A 20,758-nucleotide genomic window follows, 5' to 3' on the forward strand; every position below is an offset into this window, starting at 1 on the left:
TTTTTAGGGCCCACCATATTTTTGTGTTGGTAAATTGTTTTGAACTGCTTTTAACATTGTGATTTAATTGCTGTAACCCGCCCCAGGATCTTAGGTTGAAAGGTAGGTAAGAAATTGCAATAATAACACTGCTAATGTTTCAGTTCATGTGTATTATTAATTCTTGAAGAAAGAACTGACAGTGAAAAACTGCCTGATGGACTTTTGCACCTAGTTACAGCTGAAACTCGAAAAATTAGAATATCGTGGAAAGGTTCATTTCTTTCAGTAATTCAACTTAAAAGGTGAAACTAATAGATGAGATAGACTCATGACATGCAAAGTGAGATATGTCAAGCCTTTATTTGTTATAATTGTGATGATTATGGCGTACAGCTGATGAGAACCCCAAATTAACAGTTTCAGCTTTGGGGTTTCCATCAGTTGTACACCATAATCATCACAATTATAACAAATAAAGGCTTGACATATCTCGCTTTGCATGTCATGAGTCTATCTCATATATTAAACTCCAGTAGCTAATGAAAACAATTGCTTACATAAATGGACTTTTCCACAATATTCTAATTTTTCAAGTTTCACCTGTATTTATCTACTTGCACTTTGACATGCTTTCGAACTACTGGGTTGGCAGGAGCAGGGACTGAGCAATGGGAGCTCACCACATCGCGGGGATTTGAACCACCAACCTTCTGATCGGCAAGCCCTAGGTTCTGTGGTTTAGAGTTTGTTTCCTTGGAAGTGCAATTCAACAGATACAGTAGAATTCAGTATCGGATAAGTGTGCAGAGAGCACCGTGTACAAAACGAAGACAATACATTACTGAAGAAGTAAAATATTGTTTTTAGCAGGGGTGGGTTGTTTCATAACAAAAATAAATTGCTGCTAAGTAATAACAGAAGTAAATTCCTGTATGTCATTTGGTGACAAAATAAGAATTGTTGTTATTTTATTGTTTTTAGGTTGCTCAAAGACATGACATAAGAAGCAGCCCTCCCTTCGAACCAGAAGTTCTTTCTGTTTTTGTACCTCCATTCATCAGCAAGGAGGAATTGCAAACAGCAAATATAAATAGTAACACATTCAATAAAGGGAAACGACGTTCTTTTCGGAAAAAGAAAGAGAAATCCAAGATTGACACTGCAAGAGTTCTGAATGGAGCCCATAAAATTCCTGAGACTGAAGATGTTACCATCCCTATCGACATTGACCTTAACGGATTGCCACAGCTTTGCTTTCCAGGTAATGTGAGCCCCTGTCATTTTAATAATCAGTTTAATGTCTGTTAACGGATAGGAGCAATATTGATGCATAAAAGCAGGGTACTTGTAGTGCTTCTGGAAAAGTGGGGTGTGTCAACAAACCATCGATCTTAAAGACACCGGCGTGTCTTCACTGTGCCTCATTCCCAAATGCAAACACAAACTCTGGGTAAGTGCCTTATTGATGTTAGATAGATACACTGCTTTTTTCCTTTAAAAAATGTTTAGGGGTACTCTCATTTTCACTCAAGAGAATCACCATTTTATAGTTTAAATCGGGGGGAAATAAATTCAGTAAATGGGCACAAGTACAAAGATACACAAAATGTTTAGGGGTATGCGTCCCCCTGCGCCCCCCCCAGAAAGAAAGCACTGGATAGATAGATAGATAGATAGATAGATAGATAGATAGATATAGATCATACATTAGAATCTAAGGGCTGGGTTACATGATTATCTAACCGATGATTCCTATTCTGATTCTGGGCTACTGTATATAACTCTCACCCCCATGCAGACAGTATAAGCTGTATCTCGGCTACAAGAGAAAAATACGCTGTCCTGAGAAAATCTTAAGAGCGAAAACGCTGCCGTTCTGGGTGGTATTTAAATAGGCTAAATTAATTTGATTGATTAAGGCTGTGATCCTTTGGTCCCCCAGGGGGAGGGTGTTCCAAGGGGCCATGGGATGTTTCGGATTTCCCTGTCTGAGAGCAGAGAGAGAGAGAGAGGTGAGTCCTTCCGAGGCTGCTCCCTGGCAATGTGGCAATCCTTGTGACCTCTGCCAGCGGTCTGTGCAGATGTTGAACATCTGTGCTGGGGGAAGATCATGGGAAGGCATGGATCCAAAGGATCTTGTGTCCTTTCTTCCCCCACAGCTTGGGAAAACAAACAACACCGCTTGAACTGTCTCGTGTATTCTTGGAAGCGATGTTGCCTTTGCATTTTAAAATACAAACCCCAGGAAAGGGAGAAGAATGCCATTGTATCTGCCTTTCCGACCTACCGTTGTTGTTGTTGTTGTTGTTGTTGTTGTTGTTGTTGCCACTGTAGGCCCAGTAGGGCTGTGGGTTCAGCAATTTGCCCACCCTTAATCCTGTTTGGATTGCTCTGCCCAGGAAGTTGATTTGGTCAGCCTTCCTAATTCCACTCCTGGGACCAGTTTTCAGGGTCTGCAAATATGTGCACTGTATTTATTTTATTATTAATTAATTAATTAGCGCTGTGCCTTACAATACGCTCATCTTATTTGCAGGAGGATTTAATATAGCGTTGGAATCCACCGAAGACCGCATCCATTTCCTTGTTTTCACCGACGTCTGTGGTAACAGAACTTATGGTGTTGTCGCACAGTATTACCGGCCTATGCAAGTAGGTTGTTTAGCCTGCTGCTGTGCTCCTAATCCGACAAGCCCAAATGCTGAGTTGATCATTCACAAATGCTGACCGTTCTCAAAATTGAGTCACCTAGTGTTAGCTAAGTTCTTACAGTTCAGGGCACACCTCTCCGAAGAAGAAGACCCAGCAGAGTTCTTGATTGTGCGTTCTAGTCACAGATATAACTAGGGGAAATGCTTTTGACTTTGTCAACTCAGATAACTTGTTCTTAACATGCGACCATAAACCTGTGGGGTGGTTTTTGTAAGCAGAACATGGGAATTCCCCAAAGAATATAACACTATATAACATCGGTCCTGAAAGGCCTACGTTGGCTCCCAGTACGTTTCCGAACACAATTGAAAGTGTTGGTGCTGACCTTTAAAGCCCTAAATGGTCTCAGCCCTGTAGACCTGAAGGAGCATCTCCTCCCCCAATCGTTCAGCCCAGACACTGAGGTCTAGCTCCGAGGGCCTTCAGGCAGTTCCCTCACTGCGAGAAGTGAGGTTACAGGGAACCAGGCAGAGGGCCTTCTCAGTGGTGGCACCCTCCCATCACATGTCAAGGAAATAAACAACTATCTGACTTTTAGAAGACATCTGAAGGCAGCCCTGTTTAGGGAAGTTTTTAATGTTTGATGTTTATTGCTTTTAATAATAATAATAATAATAATAATAATAATATACTGTTGGGAGCTGCCCAGAGTGGCTGGGGAAACCCAACCAGGTGGGCAGGGTATAAATAAATTATTATTATAGAATTAGAATGAGTCTTGAGTGCCTAATATGTACTGCAACATGAGGGGTTCTTAAAGTCAACATTATGTCCTGTATTTTGTAAATGAGCTTCTGGGTTTTCCAAAACTGAATTTTTTTGACAAGTACCTAAAGTAACATGCAGTTTTCTTGTAGGATGCCCACATCTTCTATAATGGGCAAGCTTCTTGGGAAACGGCAAAGAGCTCTAGATCGGCTTCATACTTTGTGCCATTTGCAGTGTGCGTCATATCTAGGTATCCCTACTTCAACGCCCTCAAAGACTGTCTATCTTGGTAAGGATTATGATCTAAGCTGCTTCGATGGCAGTAACGTGCACCCATAGCTGTGGTTTTGTTACAAAATCTGTCAGAATATGCTATACAGTCATACCTCAGGTTGCGAACGCTGCGGGGTATGTTTTTTCAGGTTGCGCTCGTGCCGAACCCGGAAGTACCGGAACGGGTAACTTCCAGGTTTCGGTGCTCGCGCATGTGCCGAAGCGCCAAATCGCAACCCAAGCGTCCACTGTAACACACTAAGAGAGCTTTTAGTGACCAATTACAACCATTGGGAGGCAAAGGAAGCCAAATTAAGGCAGCAGATGCACCTGTTTGTAGGCAGCACTGCAGCATTTTGCTTGGACGGTCCCTGTCTTCACATCAGTGTGGAATAGGAAATGATTTACCGTATTTTCCCGTCTATACGACGCCCCCATGTGTAAGATGCCCCCTATTTTTGGGGACTCAGATTTAAGAAAATGGGGGGGGGGAGGGAGGAGAGACACTATCCGTGTATAAGACGCCCCCTAATTTTTAACATTATTTTTTAAGGGAAAAAACCTAGTCTCATACACGGAAAAATACGGTATTTTAAAACTGTCCTTCCAAGTAGGTTTGCAGATTGGCAGGAAAGTATGCCCCAACAGGTAGTCGAAGGCAGTGCCATAATTAATGAATGTCCTTATAGGTGGAAATTAATTGGGTTCCCTGTGCTCAGAACTGCACTTAAAATGTATTTGTTTCAACCGTTCTTCAGAGGTCAGTGATGGTTGTAAGCATGGATTTAGTCTGCTGCAGTTACGTATATTGTGATGCACTTTCATTTATTTTACAAAATTTATATACTGCTTACTCAAGCTAAAGACAGTCTAAAAGATTCATTAAAATAATGATGAAAGCAAGGCTCGTATTTAGATACATTAAAAGAAAATCTAAATATATATTTTAAAAATATATCTGAAGTATATTCTGTTGGAGCAAAGCAGTTCTTAGCAGGCGCCGAAAATAACACAGAGAAGGAATACATTAAGTTGGTGGGTATATACTAGGGGTCCCCAAACTAAGGCCCGGGGGCTGGATGCAGCTCAATTGCCTTCTAAATCCGGCCTGCAGACGGCCCGGGAGTCAGCGTGTTTTTACATGAGTAGAATGTGTCTTTTATTTAAAATGCATCTCTGGGTTATTTGTGGGGCCTGCCTGGTGTTTTTACATGAGTAGAATTTGTGCTTTTATTTAAAATGCATCTCTGGGTTATTTGTGAGGCGTAGGAATTCGTTCATATTCTTTTTTCAAAATATAGTCCGCCCCCCCACAAGGTCTGAGGGACGGTGGACCGGCCCCCTGCTGAAAAAGTTTGCTGACCCCTGGTATATACTGTACAGAAGACAACATACTTTGAAGGAATGAGAATTTTACTAAAAAGTAATTTTGCCTTCTACTTGCATATGCTTCACTACTATTTCCTATTGTTTTTTTTTTAATTTCAGTTTATTGGCACAGTTGAAGTCTTACAAGGATTTAGATGTTGATAATTATATAAAAGAATTCGCCGCCAAACTGTGTTTAATCCCCACTCCTCCTCCAGGACCTCTGCACTTGGTAATTCTGCAAGATACTACATCTGATGTTGCTGTATATTAGTTTCCTTACTGTTTGGGAATGAAGGAACTCGGTTCATGACTGGTGCTCAGAAGAGCAAAGGCTCATGACCACTTTCCCATCTTTTCTTTTTTTCCCCCTAGGCCAGGGGTAGGCAACCTAAGGCCCGTGGTGTTATAAAAATACGGTATTTTAAAACTGTCCCCAGTAGGTTTGCAGATTGGCAGGAAAGTATGCCCCAACAGGTAGTCGAAAGCAATGCTATAATTAATGAATGTCCTTTGGCGTTTCCTGTCTTTTAGGATCTCTATTTCTACTCTGCAACATTTTTCTGCCCATGCTGGGTTTTTTTTAGGAATAATGGAGGTTATCCTCATTTTGCAGGACATGACATAATTCATCGAAGAATGCGCGTGTCAGGGAATTGTCCCCGATGCAGCGCAAGGTGGTGGAAGGGATCTCCGGATGCTACAGAGAGCCCCAGTCCCACCTTGCCAGCAGCTCCTCCTCTGGTAGTGACGTCCAACGAGGAGGGGGAGAGTTCACAGGGGGAAGGGAGTAGAGACTCTGGGGGTGCAAGAGAGACCCAGCACTCCCACAGTCCCGAGGGCAATAGAGGGGGAACGCAATTTCCGTCGCCCCAAAGACGTCGTGGGGTGAAAAGGAAAGATGGGAGGCGGGGTTTTCGTATACCGAAACTCTTTTGTTGGGGTCAGAACCGGAAGGGGCCATTCCCGGATTCTGACACTGCTTGATACAGACATGAACTTTTTAGCTCTGCACTGTACATAGTCTGCACAATAAAATCTTTAAAGGAAGCAGCAGAGTCCTGGCTGCTTACTCATGAGCAACTAACTGAGAACCTCACAGCGCGTTTCTTGGTTTTTTTTGTTTTGTTTTCAGTGCAGACTGTAGGAGTTTGCATTCAACCCTATTCTCTCTCTTTGTCAGGAGCCTGGGTTGAGCCTTTGTCAATAGGTATCTGATCACAACAGTTTTCAGGGTTTATTCCAGTATTTGGCAATCATGAGAGTGCAGAACATTTCTGTAGTCTCCCCAAGGACCTTTAGTCTGTGTGAGAACCTGTCACTGAGTGATGCAATTTAATGCAAGTTTTCTGTTTGTGTTATAGTATCCGACCTTGTATTGCAACTGCTCATGATCGTGCTTCAAATAATAATAAATATAAGTTCTACAGGAGTTATTAACTAAATCTCATCTTACGTAACACCGGAATGTGCATTTGTCTTCGCGGTTCATCCGCTCAGTAATGCAACCGTCATTTTCTCTTCCCACCAACTCTCACATGAATTAACATTTCCTTGCTCAGAAAGGGATTAGACTAGACGGCTCATTATCACAGTAGATGTCAGATAAGTTTAATCTATTGTCAATTTCTCCGGTTTCATTGTTTAGTCCCTTCCTGTAGCAGAGCAAGAAAAATACAAAAGCTCGTTCATTTGGACAAAGAAATGTGAAATAGTACTGCAGATCTGGGAGTGTTCTGCGTGCAAAACCACTCTTCTTGTTCCTGACTCTTAGGCCCATTTTCACTGTTTTTGTTTGTAAAATAAATTGTAGTTGCAGTTAGTGGTTATGACACATAAACTAGCTGAACACCCACCTCTGTTGTTCCTCCTAGATATTTAATATGAAGCCTCTCCAGGTAATATTTCCATCTCAGGAGGATCCTGACAGCCCACTTATCGATCTGGATCTACACCTTCCCTTCCTATGCTTCAAACCGGAACAGGTGTTACAGGTATAGCATGGCAGTTTTGTTTCAAGCAGGTGGAAACTTGATCCGGGCGTAGTTTGTGGGAGTTGCACAGAATTACTTTGTAAGTAATTTCAGCCTAATGCCCTTGCTCTGAATGAGTGAAACGGGCCTCTGGCAAGGAGCATGGGAGAAGACAGACCATACTTTTAACAACGGGAACACAGTGATCCCCATAACCAGGCAAAATCTCACCTGCCTTTCCATAGCGAGGCCAGGGCTTCGACAGGGTCGCCGTAAATACTGAATGCTCGTAGTGGCAGTGAGAGTAAGAAGTCAGAGGGATGTTGCCAGTTCAATTCTCCTTCCATCTTTCTGCTAGAAGAGATGTAATAAGATGTAATGAGATGACTTTTGTAAAGAGTGCCGAGCACTTAAAATTTGTTAAACAAATGATAAGGTGCTGTTACGCTGAAGCTCTCCTTATATGGAATTTATGGTGGCCTATTTTCCCTCCCTTTCCAGATCATAACCTGCATTTTAACAGAGCGGAAGATTGTTTTATTTTCCTCTGACTGGGCGTTGCTGACGCTCATATCCGAGTGCTTTATGATGTATATCCACCCTATTCAGTGGCAGCACACTTTCGTACCCATTCTTTCTCGCCAGATGTTGGATTTTGTCATGGCCCCTACATCGTTCCTCATGGGATGCCACATCGATCACTTTGGAGAGGTTTGCAAGGTGGGTCATTTCCAGTTCTGCTTCTCTGCTCTCACCTATAGGATGTAAAATACATTCAGAGGTACAGGCAACTCCCCATTTGTGCTGGGGTTGCGTTCTGGGTCATTGCCCACTTGTGTTGGATCGGAAACCCATTGAACAAGCCCACAGACCCCTTTTTCAGAGGGACGCGGGTGGCGCTGTGGGTTAAACCACAGAGCCTAGGGCTTGTCGATCAGAAGGTTGGTGGTTCGAATCCCTGTGGTGGGGTGAGCTCCCGTTGCTCAGTCCCAGCTCCTGCCAACCTAGCTGTTCCAAAGCACGTCACAATGCAAGTAGATAAATAGGTACCACTCCAGCGGGAAGGTAAACGGCATTTCCATGTGCTGCTCTGGTTTCGCCAGAAGCGGCTTTGTCATGCTGGCCACATGACCTGGAAGCTGTACGCCGGCTCCCTCGGCCAATAAAGCGAGATGAGCGCCACAACCCCAGAGTCGTCCACGACTGGACCTAATGGTCAGGGGTCCCTTTAACTTTACCCCTTTTTCTACCCCCATGCCAACCTTTTAGTGATGTTCCAGTGATGTCTTTGTGACTTTTCCAGGTCACTTCCAGGTATGCCGCTGTGCGCAATTTATGCGCACTTAGCGGCCTCGCCTAAAGTGGGAGTTGCCTGTACAGGTGAAACTCAAAAAATTAGAATATCATGGAAAGGTTCATTTCTTTCAGTAATTCAACTTAAAAGGTGAAACTAATATATGAGATAGACTCATGACATGCAAAGTGAGATATGTCAAGCCTTTATTTGTTATAATTGTGATTATTATGGTGTACAGCTGATGAGAACCCCAAATTAACAGTTTCAACTTTGGGGTTTTCATCAGCTGTATGCCATAATCATCACAATTATAACAAGCCAAGGCTTGACATATCTCACTTTGCATGTCATGAGTCTATCTTACTAGAAAGAAGATTCCACCTAAACATTAGGAAGAACTTCCTGACAGTGAGAGCTGTTTGGCAGTGGAATTTGCTACCAAGGAGTGTGGTGGAGTCTCCTTCTTTGGAGGTCTTTAAGCAGAGGCTTGACAGCCATCTGTCAGGAATGCTTTGATGGTGTTTCCTGCGTGGCAGGGGGTTGGACTGGATGGCCCTTGTGGTCTCTTCCAACTCTATGATTCTATGATTCATATATTAAACTCCAGTAGCTAATGAAAACAATTGCTTACATCAATGGACTTTTCCACGATATTCTAATTTTTCGAGTTTCACCTGTATATTTGTTGCCTGAAAGTTGTACAATATCCTCAATAAATGAGGCGTACCTGTGTCTCCTTTAGACAGGGATGTTTGAGCATGGGCAATCCAGCCACATTTAAGTGCTGCTAAGTTCAATTCGGTATTGAAGTTCGATTTATTTATTACTTAGCAGTGCTTAACTGAGGAACGGCTGTGCCTCAGTGGTGGGACCTCTGCTTTGCATGCAGAAGGTCCCAGCTCCAACCGTCAACGTCTCCAGGAAGGACCGGGAGAGAGACCTCTGCCTGAAACCCTGGAGAGATGCTGCCAGCCAGTGTTGACAATACTGCTGTCGATAGATAAATGGTCTGATGGTGTGAAGTTGCTGCCTGGCTTTCCTGTTTAAAGTATTTATACCTTGCATTTCAAAAACGTTTCCCAGTACAGCTTTATAACAGATAAAAGAACAGAAACGCCTCAGTACAGTCAAACGATTTCTGTACGTTTATTTCTCTTGCACTCAAAAGTTGTTGTTCTATAGAAGTTTCTCACATGCCTATTATGTATGGGATCAGAATGAAAATAGGCTCTAGGGCAGAACCGTCCAAACTTTTTTTCCAAAGAGGGCCGGATTTGTTGAAGTGAACATGCATGAGGGCCGACCAAAGTTTTTGTCCTTTTTTTAAGGATTTTACCCCAAAGTTGTTGACTGTTTTTTAGAACCATGGGAAGGAACTGCCTGCGGGGGCTGGATTAAACTGACCGGTGGACTTTGGACATGCCTGCTCTAGGGCAGGGGTCAGCAAACTTTTTCAGCAGGGGGCCGGACCACTGTCCCCCAGACCTTGTGGGGGGGCCGGACTATATTTGGGGGGGGGGGAAATGAACGAATTCCTATGCCCCACAAATAACCCAGAGATGCATTTTAAATAAAAGGACACATCCTACTCATGTAAAAACACGCTGATTCCCGGACCGTCCGTGGGCCGGATTTAGAAGGCGATTGGGCCGGATCCGGGCCCTGGGGCCTTAGTTTGCCTACCCATGCTCTAGGATGTAAACCTTGGGAGACTAGATGTGTCTAAAATGGCTTGTCTGATCGACGTAATCTGTGAACTAATACGAATTAAAAATGGGGAAATGGTTTACAGTATATGAACACGTGGTATTATAGATAACTGGGCCCTTTGAAAGAGATTACACAGTTAATAATATTTGTCATGTATGTAGGGCACCCATTTAATCTGCTTCTTAGCTGTGCTGTAGCTGCAACCCCAGATAACCAACCAAGTGGCAAAGGACGAACTTCTCTGCCGCTGCCCCTACCCCCTGAATGCCGGCCTCTCATTTGCGCTGTGATTGCTGTGTAAATCCCCTGACGTTTCTCTTTTTTTTTTTTATAAAGTTTTTATTATTTCCCAATAAGACAAAGAAAAACACTACATATACACAATAAGAAAACACAATACATAATAAACAATAAACAAATTCAACAATAATAACAATAACAATAACAATAAACATGAAAAAGAACATATACATACCTAGACACACACTTATCTTTGTACCTTTCTTGTTTCTATCTTCTCTGTATAGGGGCTTCCCCCGTTCCCTCCACTGCATTCCAAATCATATATACTTTGGGTAACTTTATATCTTTTTCTATCAACATTTAGCATATCTATTAATAATCTTTAGATTAATTAATCAAATATAAATCATCACTTAAACTCAATATCTTAAGATATTCTTAAACAATTAAATCATTTGCAACAAAACTTCTTCTGAACAGTTTTATCTCACATTAACAAGCTAAAGCCAATTCTGTTAACTAATTCTGCTCAAATGTTCAATTTTACATTATTTACTAAATAATCCTTAAATTTCTTCCAATCCTGTGACACCTTCTCCTCCCTCTGGTCTCGGATTCTCACGGTCAGCTCGGCGAGTTCCATGTATTCCATTAACTTCATCTGCCACTCTTCCACTGCCCCTGACGTTTCTCATAATTGCTGCCACCACCAGTGCAGTCTCAGGTCAGAACCTTTCACAGGGGATTATAAAAGCTGGCTGATCTTCCAGGGAACCCTGAGAGTTAGCTCATTTCCTGTTTTATAGGGTTGTGGCCACGCTCTTAAAGAACTGGCTCCCGTTGTCAGCCTTCACATCTGAAAGGACTTTTCAATTTTTTTGGAATGGGAAGATTTGTGTAGGATATTTTTGCGCGAGTCCAAGCAGCTCCCTAACGAGGCTGAGATGGACTGGAGAGAAACATAGGAAGCTGCCTTATGCCGAGTCAAGATATTTGCTCCATCTTGCTCAGTGCTGTTTACACTGACTGGCAGTGGTTCTTTGGGGTTTCAGACAGGGTCGGCGTCTCCTGTTGTTCCCGGACATTGAGCCAAGACTTTTTGCATGCAAAGTGTGTATTCCACCACTGATCTCCTCCCCCCGGTTTGAACTGTGTTGTAATATTTTATCCACAGACAAGATCAATGCTTTTTGTTCATAAATTATTGCTCTGTGACAGCGTGAATTTGATTTAGATCAAATTTATTTAAATCACAATTTAAATCACTAGTCAGTAAGACTTGATTTATTTTATTTTATTTTATTTTATTTTTACGGAAAGACTCATTCTTGCTGGTATAATATTAATATTTACAACCAGATGAAGGTTTCATTTTTGGAATAATAAATTTTCAGAGTAGTTTCTACAGTTATATTAAAAAAATTACTGATTTGGTTGTACTATTTGAAATTCGTAGACAGGTAATTATGAAATTATTGTGAGGTTTAATAAGTTAACTTTTTATATCGGGAGAATTTTTCTGCTGTACTTTATTGGAAGTGGAAGGATAATCATTTCTTTAATAACAATTTAAACAATTTATTTAACTAAAACAACAACATTATAGCATATATATCCATGTTTGTTAACTGATGTGGTTAAACATTTTTTTAAAAACACAACTTAGACTGAGTTTTAGCTCACATTAAAAACTTAAAACAAATCTTCATTTCCTGATGAATAGCCTTTGCTGTATAATGTAATTTAAATAGAAAATTATATTTAGAAAGATTTTTTCCTCCAAGAGTATTTTATTTTAAAAATCCAATTTAAATCAAAATAATCCGATTTAAATTTTAAAAATCTGATTTTTAAAATTATTATTGATTTTTATCCACCCTGCTCTGTGATCAAAAATTCGAAACCTACGTATTTTTATTCATATGGGGCTGGATTCAACTACAGTGGATGCTCGGGTTGTGAACGTGATCCGTGCGGGAGGCACGTTCGCAGCGCCACTTCTGCGCTTGCGTGGGTCGCGAGTCGGCTCTTCTGCGCATGCGCGAAGTGCGATTTAGTGCTCATGCGCGAGCGCCTAAACCTGGAAGTAACCTGTTCTGGTACTTCCGGGTTCGGCGCGAGCGCAACCCGAGAAAATGTAACCCACAGCGTTCGCAACCTGAGGTATGACTGTAGCTGGCTTCATTTGCAGAAGCCAGAGCATGCCAGCGCAGAAAGGCTTATTCCCTGCCCATCCCTCCGTATTGCCTGCTAATCCGTTCTGGGGGGTTGAGAAGAACTCCCAGAACGGTGTACAGAAGGAGGAAAGGGGAGACCATCCCTTTGGCCAAGCAAAAATGATTGCAAAAGACCTAAGTGCTGCATTGAATTCCGCCCACGTTAAATGAAATATACATCGTGTGGTATTCAGCTAAGCATTGCTCAGGGTAGACCCACTGAGATTCACAAAATCAGGTTCATTAATTTCAATAGTTCTACTCTTGAGTAAAACTTAATTTTAATTAAAACAAACAAACAAAAAATCCTTCCAGTAGCACCTTAGAGACCAACTAGGTTTGTTCTTGGTATGAGCTTTCGTGTGCATGCACACTTCTTCAGATAATTTTAATTGCATTTTATGGGTGGTATTCAGTTATTCCATTGTTAACAGTGCCATAGCTTGCATTTTGCAATGCTTCTTACTGCTTAATCAACATTGTTTTAAAATGATGTACCTGTCTGTATCTTGACTAAAAAGGAAGCCGACGACTTAATTCTAATTAACATTGATAATGGCGATATCGCGCAATCCCAGTCATCAGAAGAGGAGACTGAAATTCCAGATATCCCACTGGAGGCGGCAAACATCTTCATAGCAAGGTAGGAATAAAAGCTAAGGATGAAAAAATGAAATGATTTGGCAAAGACACACAGTGCACCTGCCCATTCTCCTGCTTGGCAAAGCGGTGTGAGGTAGTGAGCTGTGCGGGGGCTGAAGTTATCTTCATCCTGTGTGATTAGAAAGATGGATTCCTTCGGTGTATTGGAGGACGTGGGGGTGGGGGTGGGCAACAGGGCACCTGAATGGTAGCAAGAGGTGTGTGTTAATTAAGTTATGCCATTCACCCAAATACATGCACAGAGATTTTTGATAGGTTTTCTGAAATAAACACCCAAAAACTTTGAACTGCGGAATTCGGATAATGGTGCATGATCCAGTATGATAGTTTCTCTTCTGTAATACACCTAATCCCATTTTCTCTTGCATACTGACACCTGACTGGTTGAGCAAATTCCCCCATATATACTCCAAATTCTCTCTTAAGTCTAATTACAGGTAGGTAGCCGTGTTGGTCTGCCATAGTCAAAACAAAATAAAAAATAAAAAAATTCCTTCCAGTAGCACCTTAGAGACCAACTAAGTTTGTTCTTGGTATGCATGCACACGGAAGCTCATACCAAGAACAAACTTAGTTGGTCTCTAAGGTGCTGCTGGAAGGAATTTATTTTTTATTTTTTATTCTCTTAAGTCTGATTGCTTGTCGAGACAGGCATAGCTTAAGGCCCTTGGGTTTCAAAGGATGCCTTGAAGCCATTCCACTCTGTTTCTTTCCTTCATATATCCCTGGGGTTACCATTGAGGCTGGGTGAGTTTTTGACTCTTGAGACAATACCTATCCTGGCATCCCCTGCCCCCCATCTCTCTTGGATGGGGAGTGAAATCCTCAGACTCCCCTCACCCAGTGTGGATTTGATTTAAATCAAATCAATTTATATCACTGGTTAGTAAGACTTGATTTAATTTTTTTTTTTACAGAAAGACTCATTCTTGCTGGTATAATCTTAATATTTACAGCCAGATGAAGGTTTCATTTTTGGAATAATAAATTTTCAGAGCATTTTTTTACAGTTATATCAAAAATTACTGATTTGGTTATACTGTTAGAAATACATAGACCGATAATTATGACATTATTGTGAGGTTTAATAAGTTAACTGTTTATATTTGGACAACTTTTCTGCTATACTTTATCGGAAGGAGAAGGATAATCATTTCCTTAATAACAATTTAAACAATTTATTTAACTAAAACAATAACATTATAGCATATATATCCATGTTTGTTAACTGATGTGGTTAAACATTAAAAAACACACAACTTAGACTGAGTTTTAGCACACATGAAAAACTTAAAACAAATCCTTATTTCTTGATGAATAGCCTTTGGAGTATAATGTAACTTAAACAGAAAACTACCGGTATGTTTAGAAAGATTTTTCCCTCCAAAAGCATTTTATTTTAAAAATCCAATCTAAAACAAAATAATCCAATTTAAATAAAAATATTTTTGATTTTTATCCACCCTTCCCCCATCCCTTTATTTCTGTAGGGGAGAAAAGGTAAAAAAAAAAGTAAAGGTAATAATAATAATAATAATAATAATAATAATAATAATAATAATAATAATAATAATAATTTGTACCCCGCCCATCTGGCTGGATTTCCCCAGCCACTCTGGGCGGCTTCCAACAAAAATCAGATACAAAAATATCACACATTAAAAACTTCCCTAAAAAGGGCTGCCTTCAGGTATTTTCTGAATGTCAGGTAGTTGTTTATCTCCTTGACCTGTGATGGGAGGGCGTTCCACAGGGCGGGCGCCACTACCGAGAAGGCCCTCTGCCTGGTTCCCTGTAGCTTTGCTTCTCGCAGTGAGGGAACCGCCAGAAGGCCCTCAGCGCTGGACCTCAGCGTCTGGGCTGAATGATGGGGTAAAGGACCCCTGGACGGTAAAGTCCAGTCCATGGTGACTATGGGGTTGTGGCGCTCATCTCGCTTTCAGGCCGAGGGAGCCGGCGTTTGTCTACAGACAGCTTTCTGGGTCATGTGGCCAGCATGGCTAAACCGCTTCTGGCGCAATGGGACACTGTGATGGAAACCAGAGCGCAAGGAAACGTTGTTTACCTTCCCGCCACAGCGGTACCTATTTATCTACTTGCACTAGTGTGCTTTCGAACTGCTAGGTTGGCAGGAGCTGGGTCAGAGCAACGGGAGCTCACCCCGTCGTGTGGATTCAAACCACCAACCTTCTGATCGGCAGGCTCAAGAGGCTCAGTGGCTTAGACCACAACGCCTCCCCCCACCCCCCGCGTCTGCGTAGGGGAGAAAAACATTGGGCTTGAAGACAGTACCAAGGGCCGCGATGCATCTGAGCCTGACTGAGCACTGTGTGGCCAGAGGGAGGTTCTCAATTGCCACACCATCTTGGAGCTGATTTTTCAAGTTTGAGTGTTAGGTAGGGAGTCTCTCCCCTCTTCCTCACTTTTGTATGCTTGAGGAACCACTTTCCCAGTCTGTGGAGGGGTCAGGTAGTAACATTTGTGGAAAGCCTAAGAATACATTCCACTCCCACAAATGCTTTAAATTTTAGGGAGTTATGTGTTCTTTTCCCCCCTGCAGGGTTGAAAACCTTCAGCTGCACTATGACCTGGAGCTCTCTCACCTTGCTTCCTGCACAGACCTTGGTGAAGTTCAGTTGCGAAGGAGGATTTGGCAGCAGAGGCTGAATTCTGAAATTCAGCAGATTACTCTGCAGTTAATAGTCAATATCTTTAGGTAAGTGCTGAAATAACCCTCGCACAGTGCATGATCCTGGAACTCAAAGCATTAGCGCTCTCTCTCTCTCTCTCTCTCTCTCTCTCTCTCTCTCTCCCTCTCTCTCTCAGCTTCTCTTCTGTACTAAAACAAAGAGTCCCTAGATTCGGCAATGGAATAAATGAGGCATTGAATCTGACACTCAGTTATGGCTGCGTTTCTCATGGGCATAGTGTTTACTGTTGTGAGAGCAAGATACTGGACTAAATGGGCTTCCATTCCGATGCGTCAGGGCTCCTTTTAAGTCCATAAAGGTAAAGGTAAAAGGACCCCTGACCATTAGGTCCAGTCGCGGACGACTCTGGGGTTGCGGCGCTCATCTCGCTCTGTAGGCCAAGGGAGCCGGCGTTTGTCCACAGACAGCTTCCAGGTCATGACTAAGCCGCTTCTAGCGAACCAGAGCAGCGCATGGAAACGCCGTTTACCTTTCCGCCGGAACGGTACCTATTTATCTACTTGCACTTTGATGTGCTTTCAAACTGCTAGGTTGGCAGGAGCTGGGACCGAACAACGGGAGCTCACCCCGTCACGGGGATTCGAACCACCGACCTGCTGATTGGCAAGCCGTAGGCTCTGTGGTTTAGACCACAGTGCCACCCGTGTCACTGTGAACTGTGTTCATAGTGAATGTTAATTACCCTAATTTACGTTAGATGTACTTTTAAGCTTCCTGGCTGGAAAGTGCACCACATTACTCATCAGACTCGCGGCTGGTTTGAGGGGGGAGCACTGCAAACAATTCAGTGAGTAATGTTATGAAGCTCCCCAGGCTTCCAGGACTTGGTCTTGAGGACAGAATCATTGTTAAGGGAAAAGGATTATGTGCAGACCATTTTATGCTGAGCTTTCAAGTGGCTGTTGCCAGTTGACTCTGTGTGAATTCATTGTAATGTGGCGACTGAGGGTGGAATTCAAATAAGTTTTACTTTGAATAGACCTATTGGATGGGCTTCAACTAAGTTGACGTGTGCATGGGACGAGGTGCATTCATGTATCAGGACTCCCTCCCCTCTGTTCCCCCCTCCCATCTGCTCTGGGGGATTGACTGTGCCTAAATAAGGTTAACGGTCCACCTGAATTTTGGCACTTGTTTGACATTTGCAGCTGTGACATTTCCTGATGCCTTGCTAATCTTAACCGTGGTTAAAATAAATGAGAGCATCCTACAAGTTTGTGTTCTCTCTTCTCCTGTTCAATGCCTCCCCTTCCCTTCCCAGTGTTAACTATGGGGTTGCAAAGGCTGCTGGCCATAGTTTGCTTCCAAAGAGAGCTGGAAATGTGCTTGAGTTGTTTTTAATGGCCACTTCAGTGCAGACATGATTCTGCCCTGTGGTCACTGCTGAAAAGTCAGTGGAGTTTCGGTGGAAGAAGATGAGTCGGTGTGGAAAGAGGTCAATAAATGTTGCATCTACCAGTTGAGCATCATTGTGGTTGCTTTTTAAAAAAGAGTGAGAGAGAAAAGAATTAGAATTTGGAATCTGGGGAAAAAATGCTAGGTATGTATTTTTCAAAACTGCAATATTGATTCACTGCACAGAATTGGCACCCCTAGCACCATAGACAGGCATACCAACACTCAAGGGGAATGACTGCTGCTTTCATAAATATTTGAGCCAATGATTTCTATGAAGAGGTAAAACGTTACAGTGCTAAAGCCAGTCAACATTCTGTCAATGGGCTTGAGATTTTTGTTTCATTCTTTTCTTCCAACTTTCCCTTTGTTCTTCTCTTCCAGTAGTGTCTTTCCGTTCTTCTACTGCTTTATGCGCCAGAACCCTGGACCAAGACAAATACAAATGTGAAGCATTTGTTGCTTGTGAATCGGGATGTGTGTGTTTGCAATAATTAACAATAAGGTATTGCTTGCATACCATCTTGCTGTAATAGCCACTAGGGCAGATGGTTTTAAAAAGGGGTTAGACTGATTTGCAGAACATCAGTCATTGGCTTCAGCTGTTATACACAAGAATGATCCATCATGTGTATCAGTTTCCTAAACCTTTTGGTGTGTGCATGTTCTGCGCCCCGAAATGCATTTCAAAATATGATGAAGTGTGCTGTCCGATTGGGAGCTGTGTTCTGATCCACAAGCAAGTCAGGGGTGATATGATAGCCATGTTCAAAAAGGATGTCATATAGAGCAGGGAGAAAGGTTGTTTTCTGCTGCTCCAGAGAAGCGGACATGGAGCGATGGATTCAAACTACAAGAAAGAAGATTCCACCTAAACATGAGGAAGAACTTCCTGACAGTAAGAGCTGTTTGACAGTGGAATTTGCTGCCAAGGAGTGTGGTGGAGTCTCCTTCTTTGGAGGTCTTTAAGCAGAGGCTTGACAGCCATCTGTCAGGAATGCTTTGATGGTGTTTCCTGCTTGGCAGGGGGTTGGACTGGATGGCCCTTGTGGTCTCTTCCAACTCTATGATTCTATGAGTGTCAGGCCAGTTTGATCCCCTGAGATAGCTCAGCAGGAGACTCTTAATTTCAGGGTTGTGGGTTCAAGCCCCAAGTCGGGCAAAAAGATTCTTATATTCCAGGGGGTTGGACTAGATGACCCACAGGATCCCTCCCAGCTCTACACTTCTATGATTCTGTGACAAGTGGCCCAGATAAATTCCTTCTTCACCCCTAACTTGTACACTTCCATGACACATGCCTTTCCCCCGTGTCATTTATATATGGTGAGTGCTCTGTGCTGTATTAGATGTGTTGCTGAAGGCATACAGGTGACAATATAATTAAGGTGGGGGGGGGTATGGGCTTAATGATTCCACCTAAAGAACTGGGCACAATTAATAAGGACCTTTATTCATTATTGATTTTGATAATTTTGTTTTACCAACAGGGAGGTGAAAGATCATCTGAATTATGAGCACAGAGTATTTAACAGTGAAGAATTTATGAAAACGAGAGCAGTGTGCGACCAGCAGTTTTACAAAAAGGTAAATCTTCAGAACTGATTTGTATCGTTTTGTCAGTCAATATTATAAGGAGAGTTTTAAACAATTCTGGTATTTTGGATGTGGCCTGTAGCTTTCCTTCGCAAGTGTTCTTTTATGGGAAGTACATGAATTCAATGGTGTGTTTTTTTTAAAGCCATTTAGCTTCTAGCTGTTAATTCATTCCTTTGGTCTTACCTGTGCAGCTCAGTCGAAAGAAGGATTTCACCTTTTGGCATAGCATTATGTAATGGGAGAACCTTGACTAAAACCACCGGAAAGGCCAGCTCCCTGAGTCTTTCTTCTGCCCTCTCCTCTGAGTGGAAGAGGAGTGGAACTATGGCATCTGTTGCCAAGGACCAGGAAACTGCCATGAATACCTCAGTGGTAGCTGGTGGATCCTGGACGTGGTAGGGTGAATTTGTGTGGCCCAGAAGGATGCATTAGGCAGCGTTAGTGGGCTGTTAAAAGTTGCCACCCACAACCTATAATAGGGGCTTCCTCAACTTTCCAGACCTGTGGGAAAAGATCATATTCACTTTTAGGCCTACTTCCCAGATTATGAAATGAAGTGGTGGGATATTACTTGGTCTGGGATCTGGGAGACCACACAGCCATGAAGTTCACTGCAAGATCTTGGGCCAAACGCTGGGTTTGGCCCCAAATACCTACCCCACAGGGTTGTTGTGAGGAGAATGTGGGGAAATGAAAGACAATAAATATAAAACAAGAGGGGAGATCTCCAGTCTTTCTGCCCCTGATTCTGAGGGGGTGGGGGAGGCTAGGTTTGGAATAACACGAGAACAAAAACTCAAGCGTGACTAAATCTATATCACTTACAGGTAGGTAGCCATGTTGGTCTGCCATAGTCAAAACAAAATAAAATAAAAAATTCCTTCCAGGAGCACCTTAGAGGCCAACTAAGTTTGTTCTTGGTATGAGCTTTCGTGTGCATGCACACGAAAGCTCATACCAAGAACAAACTTAGTTGGTCTCTAAGGTGCTACTGGAAGGAATTTTAAATCTATATCAGTTAAATCTCTTTTAATATGGCTAAATCTGTATCAGTTATTTGTTTAAACGTGCCATCCTAAGCTGTGAGATTGTCACACTTTGGTCTCAAATGCGTAAGGACAAGTTGCGAAACTTACCCAATGCCAATCATTTTACCAAGGGCCCAAATTTGAGGGGCCTGCTTGGAGCTTGAGTGTGAGATGCAAATGCCCCCCCCCCCGCCTCTTCCCCATCCCTCAACTCCATAGGACCAGGTCATCCATTGAACATTAGCCACCAGCGTTGTTTTGGAAATGGATAACAAGAGTTTTCAGGGTGTCTTGTCAACATCCCTGAAGTGAAATCGTTATTCCCGTGATGAAATTCTGGCGAGGCTGTCAGTGACGAACCAATATCCCATGTCGATAACATGCCACCTAGTGGATGAACACAGCTAAAAAGTCACATAGAGAATAAAGAGAGAATTAGAAAAGAAGCCATTCCACCACCACCCCCCTTCCAGTTTTTCAGCCGTTGCATCGAAAGAGGGTAACCCCTCTGTCTCTTCACGATCACGTGCCTGTGTTCCTTTCCCACAGTTTTGGCCAGCGTGCCAGCTTCGTCTCTTCTTGGAGAAGGCAAATCTGGCTGCTGTCACGTCCTGGTTGAACTTTTGCAATTTGCTCTATGTGACCGCAATAGCTCACAGGCAGCTTCCCCTCACATGAACCCACCCGGACCCCGTGATCATCATCTGAGGCCCTCCTTTGTGTGCCTCCTTTGTGAGAGGTCTGGAGGGTGGCAGCATGAGAGCGGGCCCTTTCTGCGGTGGCTTCCCGCTTGTGGAATGCTCTCCCCAGGAAGGAGATTTAAAAGCTGTGCACACACACACAATTTGCTTAAAATGTGTCCCCCCCCTTGAGACGGAGG

General features: G+C 42.7%; 1 protein-coding gene across 1 annotated transcript in view; it reads left to right on the plus strand.

The window, feature by feature from the left end:
- The window catches only part of DENND3 (DENN domain containing 3), a 52,299-nt gene that overhangs the window by 11,956 nt on the left and 19,585 nt on the right, over window positions 1-20,758 (plus strand). Inside the window, exons 2-10 of the mRNA XM_033155925.1 lie at window positions 964-1,243; window positions 2,519-2,634; window positions 3,552-3,691; window positions 5,164-5,275; window positions 6,918-7,037; window positions 7,518-7,736; window positions 13,004-13,125; window positions 15,706-15,861; window positions 18,742-18,838. Of these exons, the coding sequence (XP_033011816.1) occupies window positions 964-1,243; window positions 2,519-2,634; window positions 3,552-3,691; window positions 5,164-5,275; window positions 6,918-7,037; window positions 7,518-7,736; window positions 13,004-13,125; window positions 15,706-15,861; window positions 18,742-18,838 (1,362 nt within the window). The remainder of the gene's footprint in view (window positions 1-963; window positions 1,244-2,518; window positions 2,635-3,551; window positions 3,692-5,163; window positions 5,276-6,917; window positions 7,038-7,517; window positions 7,737-13,003; window positions 13,126-15,705; window positions 15,862-18,741; window positions 18,839-20,758) is intronic.

This window comes from Lacerta agilis, chromosome 7 (genome assembly GCF_009819535.1).
Source record: "Lacerta agilis isolate rLacAgi1 chromosome 7, rLacAgi1.pri, whole genome shotgun sequence".
Classification (NCBI taxonomy): Eukaryota; Metazoa; Chordata; class Lepidosauria; order Squamata; family Lacertidae; genus Lacerta; species Lacerta agilis.